A 7,940-nucleotide genomic window follows, 5' to 3' on the forward strand; every position below is an offset into this window, starting at 1 on the left:
ATCCAAGTGAGGTTTGGGCCAGAGCTTTGCTCCATCCCCTTCTCCACCTCTTGCCCATGGACAAAGTGTGGAAAAGGAAAGGTTTTTGAGGTCCCTCGGTGCCACCAGTGCGGAGGACACCAAGGAGGACAACGGCCAAGGTGTCCCCTTGGTTGGTGGTCCCTTCTGGAGGTGGCCATGGTGCTGGTGGCCCCACACGTGGCTGGGTCCAACATCTCCAGCGGGATGGGCTCCCACAGGAGGTCACAGTGATGGAATTCCGTCTCCAGGTGGGAGATTTTGGATCGTGCACAGATGGAATCGTGGATGAGCCGCAGGGGTTTGGGAGGTCCAGCCTGGAGGCTCCTGGGGTGAGGAAGATCTGCTGAGGTGGGGCAGAGCTGCCTCTCTGAGGGGCTTCATTTCACTGAAATCCGGGTTCGGCATCGACAGATTCCGGTGGAATGAAGGGCACCAGGAAGGCCCCAGTGGCATCTCCAGCCAAGGTGTGCCAGGGAGAACTTGGGATGCCCGTGCCCTGGATAAAGCCTTGCTTTTCCAAAGGTCTGGATCTCGTGGCAGCCAGGAGATCTCCCTGTCCTGGTGCTGCTTCCTGCAGCATTTTCCTCTCCATTAAGGAAGGAGTTGTTCCCACCTTTAAAGATCTCGGATGTGTGGGATCTGAAGGCATTCCTCCTTCCACCCCTTTCCATGTGCTCTTCAACTTGCAGGAGGAGGAAAGGAAGGAACCATCTGTGAACATCCTGGAAATTTATCCCGTTTGACTCCTGAAGAAGCTCCTTCCTAAAGAAGTTCCGTGGAGATGTGGGACCATGGCCCCAGTGTGACCACGAGCTCCTGAGCCCACCCCAGGAGCTCTGCTTCGAAATCCCAAACTTTTGGGGGTTCAGAGGAGACCTGAGCTAGGTTTTCCTCCTCTCTGACCTGCCCGAGGTGGTGGCACCACCACAAAAATGTCCCCATGGACTCAGGACCTACCTTTGGGCCTGGGGGGCCTCTTTCACCTCTCAGGCCGTCCTTCCCAGGATCTCCCTGAAAACCAGCAGAAATGTGTTAGCTCCCCTGTAAAATTCCCATTTCCTGTGCGCTGATCCCACACTAACTCCACCTTTTCCTGAGGGACCAACCAACCTCTTCTTGTGTCACCTTAATTCCCATTTTTAAGGTAAATTTGGAGCAATTCTGCTCTTCACTTGAAGCTTGACCTCCAGAAGGGCTCTTGTTCCTGGGAGTTCTCCTGCTTTTCCTTTTTCCATTGCTATCCCATCTGGAGTAACGGAACTACCTCTTTTGCAACCCTAATTTTGCCTTTATTTCCCTGCCACCACATCTTGGCTGAGGAAGCAACATCATTTCTTCGGGAAAGCCGGGATTGGATCTGGGATTGGATCTGGGATTGGATCTGTTTTGACCCAAACTGACCATGGGGATATTCCCTGCTTTTCTCCCAATCCCACTTTTCCTGTGACTCAGGACATGAGTCCTGCAGGTAAATCAGGAATTTGGCAGGACTGGCTGCAAAGGATCCATCCAAAGACACCCTTTGGAAGTCTGGGAATGAGTTTTTCCTCCCAGCACAAAGAAATATCCCAGGAATTGCTGCTCTGCCTTGTGTTCTCCTCTGTCCCCACCAAATAAACAGCAGCAATAAATAAAATTAAAAACAAATCAAATAATTAAATCAAATAAATTGAATAATTAAATAGAATAAATTCAATAATGAAAGAAAATAAATCATTAAAGAAAGTAAATGAAATAATTAAATGACAAATTTAAATTCCCAATTCTTGTTAAGATGGCCACAGGGAGAAGGGTGGGAGAAGGGTGAGGAGCTGCTTTGATATTTTTGGGAATCTCCCAAATAGGATTTAGGTAAAGCCATGAGAAACTTGGTAATATTTTCCCTGATTTTTTTCCCACGGGGATGAATAAAGGATGGAGCGAATCCATCTCTGCTGGATTTATCCATCTGTGCTGGATCCATCCAACCCCGATCTGAATAAATAAATATTTTTTATTTATAATGCTGGGAATAAATAAAAGCTCTCCCAAAATCCACCCTCCCCCAGCTGCTCCTTCAGGGATTCCTTACGTCCTTCCCGGGTTCTCCTGGATCTCCTTTCATTCCCTGCTCTCCAGGTCGCCCTGGGAGTCCAGGAGGACCCTGCAAGAAGAGATCGACAGGAAAAACAACAAACAGAGCACAAGAAGCTCAGAAAAGGAAAATAGCGAGGCAAATGTTATTTTTCCCACAGGAAAGGAATCTTTGGAAGTGGATGTTTCCAAGTGAGGGCTCCCATTGGGATGGGGAAGGGAATCAGAGCAGCCCCAACACTCTCCAGGGCACGAAATTATAATAATAGTGAGAAAAATGGAATTATTACCCTGATTCCTCTCACTCCTGGCTCTCCAGGGACTCCAGCTTCTCCCTAAAAGAGAGGAGCAGCTTTCCAAGTCCATCAAGCAACGGGAATTTTATTGCACTTACACCTGGAGGAAATGGTTTCAAGGGAGACAAGCGAGTCCATCACCCATTCCAGGGGCTCTAACGGAGGTGAAATCTCTTTGGCACTGCTTAATGCTTGGAAAACTGGGATAGAGGCAGGTTTTGGGATATCTGGGATGTCTTAAATTAGGGATGGTGTTTTACAGCATTCCCGTAAACAAGGAGAAAAGGGCACAAGGTGTGGGGTGGCTGGAATATTTAAACGTAGGGGTAGGATGAGGGGATTGCCACCAAATCCCACTGTTCTGAGCTCCAGGAATGTTTGGATAACGCTCTCAGGGGCAGGGTGGGATTGCTGGAGTGTCCTGTGCAGGGCCAGGAGATGATCCTCGTGGTCCCTTCCAACGCAGGATATTCTGGGATTCCATTAGAGGCATTTTGTCTTCTGCATCTCCCAGAAAAAAAAGTTAGACTTGAGTTCTTTCATAGCCTTTCTGTTCCAGCCTTTTGGAATGGGAAATCCAAGATAAAATAAGGATGAAGAGGATTCTCCACAGTCTCGTTTAAGGGAACAAATAAACAGGAAATAAAATGATCAGGGATCAACTCCAGGACAAATCCAAGGGTTTCATTTTCCAGCTGCTGTTTTCCTGGTGCCTCGGGAAGGGGCGGGATTACCTTGGTCCCAGAGGAGCCTTTCTTCCCTGGTTCTCCCTACAATGCAAAAGTTTTTCACCATCATTCCCTGCTGAAATTCAAAGTTCTTGTTCTGGAATCACGACTCCGAAGTCAGGGCTGTTGGAATGCAGCCACTTCCTTTTTTTCCAAGAGTTCCCTGGGTGATCCTATCCCACCTGATGTCCAGGGATCAAGCCAGCCCTTGGAGCCGCAGAAAGCTCTTCACTGACTGTGGTCAGGTGAGGTTTTCCAGGAGCCAAGTTGGGAATTCATGGGAGGCTGGGAGGAGACAGAGCCAGGACAGGTGACCCAAACTGACCACAGGGATATTCCAAACTGACCACAGGGATATTCCAGACCAGGCAACATCAAGCTCAGTGTACAAAAATCCAGTTTTCCAGAAGCCATCAGGATGATTTTGTGAGGGCCCACCTTGTTTGGTCCCAAGAGGAGGGAACTATTAATAGGGATCCTATTCCATGTGCAGGGATCAACCCAGGCCTTGGAGCTGAGGAAGCTCTTCACTGGGGTCAGGAGAGATTTCCAGAACCCAGTCAGGATGTTTTTGTGAGGGGCCACCTTGGTTTTTGTGAGGGGCCACCTTGGTTTTTGTGAGGGGCCACCTTGGTTTGTGTGAGGCACCATCTTCTTTTGTGAGGGGCCACCTTGGTTTTTGTGAGGGGCCACCTTGGTTTTTGTGAGGGGCCACCTTGGTTTTTGTGAGGCACCATCTTCTTTTGTGAGGGGCCACCTTGGTTTTTGTGAGGGGCCACCTTGGTTTTTGTGAGGGGCCACCTTGGTTTTTGTGAGGCACCATCTTCTTTTGTGAGGGGCCACCTTGGTTTTGTGAGGGCCCACCTCGTTTGGCCATAAGAGGGAATTATTCGGGCCGTCCTGTGAGTAGTAGGGATTTGAACTCCATGATTTTTATGGATCCTTTCCAAGTTGAGATCATCTGAGGCTCAGAACCAGAAGTGAGCCCCTCAGGGCTGGTGTGGGTGTACCTCATGCTAAATCCATATCAAGCAGATGTGACTCAGTGACAAAAATCCTGATCAAAGAATCCCAGAATGGTTTGGCTTGTAAAGGACTTTAGGGATCATCTCATCCCACCCCCTGCCATGGCAGGGACACCTTTCACTATCCCAGGTTGCTCCATGCCCCAGCCTGGGACACTGCCAGGGATCCAGGGGCAGCCACAGCTGCTCTGGGCACTGATGCTGAATAACAAGGAATGTTGTCCCTTTGTCCTGCTTGTCACTGCAGGGCAGAACTGGGATTGTTGGTTATTCCCAAGGCAGCAGCAGCTCCATCCCCCTGGATCCTGCCTTTACTTACATCTTTTCCTCTCAGCCCGGCCTCTCCTGGTTTTCCAGGGAATCCCGGTTCACCTCTCTCCCCCTAAAGGAAACAAGACTTGTCACACTCCTATTTCGCATTCCCATTTCAGACATTGAGGGGCAGGTTCCAGCAGCACATCCATGGTCATGGAGTTGCTTCCACACTCCTGGATGAGGTTTGGGCTCAGAGCATTTACCCTGTGCTACGAAGGGCTGGGATTGTAGGATTTCTATTATTGATATTTATTTGACTGTGATTTATTTAATAATCTATATTTATAGTGTTTCAATTTATTTAGTTATAGTATTATTATTTTTATGGGATTATTGGGCTGGAAAGCATCCAGCTCTAACCTCATCCATCCTGACTCCACCGTCATCCCTGGAATTCACTCAGGCCAGAATCCGTTGAGGTTCTCCACCTCTAAATTAGCAGAGACTCGAGATGGATCCAGGCTTGGACACAGGATCAGTTCCCATTCCATGTTCTAGTTTTTATTCCCAATTAAATCAGCTGAGCTCTCATGGATGGGTCCTCATGTGCTCTGTTTGATGTTTGTCCCACAAGGTCGTGGGTTTGATCCCATTTCCTTAAGAGTTGGGTTAGATGACCCTTGTGGGTCTCTCCCAGCTCAGAATATTCCATGAAATCTGGGAAGATTGTGACACGGCCTCCCCAGGCCTTCTCCCAACCCCAAACACCTTTTGCTGCCTGCACTTTGCAACCTCATTAGCACATCTCGTTAACACCTCCTGGCTTGGATGCATCCCATTTTTCTCTTGTGCCATCCCATTTCTCCCTGCCCAGGAAGCTGATCCAGCCGAAATATTCCATTCACTGATCTGTGGAACAATTCCCAAATCCAAAACCTCCTCCAGCCAAGCCTGGGGAGATCCCTGTTTGAGGAATGCCCACAGTGAGACTGAAGTGAACAAATGCCACAGCTGGGATCTTTTCCAGAAATTTCTTGACTGGTTTTGAACTTTTCCTGGGAAAAATCCTGCTAGTGAGGATTAGCAGGAATTTTTTTAAGGCCTGATAAAAGATGTTGGAAGAAACCTCCAAGACCACTTGGTTCCACCCCCTGCCTGGGCAGGGACACCTCCCACTGTGCCAGGCTGCTCCAAGCCCCAATGTCCAGCCTGGCTTTGGACACTGCCAGGGATCCAGGGGCAGCCCCAGCTGCTCTGGGAATTCCATTCCAGCCCCTGCCCACCCTCACAGGGAACAAAGCTTTCCATGGACTCACCTTCTGACCTGGCTTCCCAGACAATCCCACATTTCCCTGCAGAAACAGAAGGAATGACACAGGTAAGATAATTCCCGGTGTCAGCAGCTAAAATCAGAGAAGGGGAAAACCGGGAATGTCCCAGAAGGGGCTGCTCCAAGCACACCCTGTCTGGAACTTCCCGTCTCCCCCACTTTGAAACCATCACTATTTTGGGCTTCCCACCCCTCTCCCAAGGATACTCATCCATAATATTGGGATTTGCCAATTTTTGCTGGTTTAAAATGAATGGGACTGTGAATGTCCCTGGAGAAGGGATTAACCCAACCCTTCCTGGGCATCAGCCAACTCCCATGGGAGCCACCAGAACCTCCTTAGACACAAAAGTCAGGAAGATAAAGCCTAAGGTGACTTTCAGGACAGGAAATCATTGGAAATGGGACTTCCTTGGATTCTGTTCACCAAGATTGGATTCTGTCCACCGAATCACCAGTTGAGCATTGACCGTCCGTGTTTTCCTCCAGTCATGAGGAATTCTCCACATTTTGGGGCAGTCCCGCACAGTTTGCACCCAGCTGTGGAGGACAGAGCTCATGACCCCACCGTCCCAGACCTCCCCAGGGTCACCAACCCTGCTCCTTGTCACCTCCCCAGTGCTCATCTCCTCAGAGGTGAAGGCCAACAAATCCATGGAGGTGACGGAGAGATTTTGTCCCTAAACCTCCCGGTTTGTCCCCTGAGCCCTTCCCATTCCACACCCACCCCACTGTCCCACTCACCCTGTCACCAATGTCTCCCTTTAGCCCAGGCTGGCCAGGAATTCCAAATCCTGGACTTCCCTGAAAAACCAAAGGCATACAGTGTCTTGCCAGGGCAGCTTTTCCGAGCTCATCCGAGAAACCTCCACAGAGCAGGAAAAGCCAGAGCAGATCCAAGGTATTTCCATCCGCATGGACAACCAGGGAGCGGAGCATTGAGTCCCTCCCTGATTTCCTTTCCAGGAGCTTTGGATTTCTCTACATGGAAGGCTCCCCCTGGATTCCTGGATGGATGACTTGGGGAGAAATCCCATCTTCCCCAGAGTTTCCTTGGTCGCCACAACAAAAGAAATCCTTTTATCCCTACAGGAAGTGCAAGGTCATCACCTTCTCCCCTTTTTCTCCTGGGATTCCTTTGTCTCCTTGTGGTCCAGCTGGTCCGGGATCTCCCTGGGAAGAAAAGACACACCTGGAACCAAGAATATCCCGCAGGAAGCCAAGCCCTGTTCCCATGACTCCTTAGGGCTGCGTTTTGCACTTCTAATGCACCCTGGAAAAAATTCCCTTGCCAAATCCACCCATCCATCCATCCTGGATTTAGAAGGAAGTTTTTTCTCAGGGCACTTGATCTTCTGCCATGCCAAAGTCATCACAGCTGCTGCCACACTACAAAGCACCATAAATGCATTTTTACTGGTTTAAACGGAATAAAATGAGCACCTTCCATTTCTCTGCAGGTTGACAGTGAAGTATCGGGAAGAAATGAAAAAAAATTTGGATATTCCAGGCCACATTCCATCACCAGGCCACAGCAAAATTCCTAGGACACTACTTAAGCTCAGCCTAAAAGAAAAGAGGGATTTTTGCCAGCCAAGGATAAGCAGTCTGGGCAATAGGACCAATAAAAGGAAGCGATTCCAACATCCAATCCCAGGAAAAAAGTCAAAATCCATTGTGTCTATGGAATGAGGGAGGTCTGAAGCACTGCAGGGAATTTCCATGGAAAAGCCAAGGGGAATCAGTCCTGCAGTAAATCCTTCTCACAGAGAGAAGGTTCTTTCTTGGCAGGATGGCAGCGAGAGAGCAAGACTGAAAAAAAAATTAAAAATTCCATTGAAAATATTCCAGGTCATGTTCCACCTCAAAGCCACTGAGAACGTGAATGGAATCCTCTAAAGCCGCTGGAAAACATGGACAATAAAGCCAGGGAATAGCTCTGTCCCAGAGATCTCCTTGGTTTGGGAAATTCAGTTTGCTCTCAATGAGGCCAAACTCTGGATCAGGACCTAAAGATGTGGGAAATCTCCATCCATAGGAATTCTCAGCACAGGAGACCTGACCCAGCTTTGGAGTGGGCTCTGCTTTGAGCAGGACGTGGGATTGGAGACCTCCAAAAATCCCTTCCAGCCTCTGCTATCCCTGATTTTCACCTCCCTTGGCTGGAAGTATCTTCTGGGGTTGGGGTGGATCTTCCTTTGAGTGTGTTCTC

The 7,940-nt window shown here is 49.0% G+C and overlaps 1 protein-coding gene across 1 annotated transcript in view; it reads right to left on the reverse strand.

Moving 5' to 3' along the window:
• LOC103611375 (collagen alpha-1(VII) chain) overlaps positions 1-7,940 on the reverse strand; it is a 76,908-nt gene that overhangs the window by 44,938 nt on the left and 24,030 nt on the right. Inside the window, exons 32-38 of the mRNA XM_017727974.1 lie at positions 6,839-6,901; positions 6,473-6,532; positions 5,715-5,750; positions 4,463-4,525; positions 2,385-2,429; positions 2,093-2,164; positions 979-1,032 (exon numbers count right to left, since the gene is read on the reverse strand). Of these exons, the coding sequence (XP_017583463.1) occupies positions 979-1,032; positions 2,093-2,164; positions 2,385-2,429; positions 4,463-4,525; positions 5,715-5,750; positions 6,473-6,532; positions 6,839-6,901 (393 nt within the window). The remainder of the gene's footprint in view (positions 1-978; positions 1,033-2,092; positions 2,165-2,384; positions 2,430-4,462; positions 4,526-5,714; positions 5,751-6,472; positions 6,533-6,838; positions 6,902-7,940) is intronic.

This window comes from Corvus brachyrhynchos, unplaced genomic scaffold (genome assembly GCF_000691975.1).
Source record: "Corvus brachyrhynchos isolate BGI_N302 unplaced genomic scaffold, ASM69197v1 scaffold182, whole genome shotgun sequence".
Classification (NCBI taxonomy): domain Eukaryota; kingdom Metazoa; phylum Chordata; class Aves; order Passeriformes; family Corvidae; genus Corvus; species Corvus brachyrhynchos.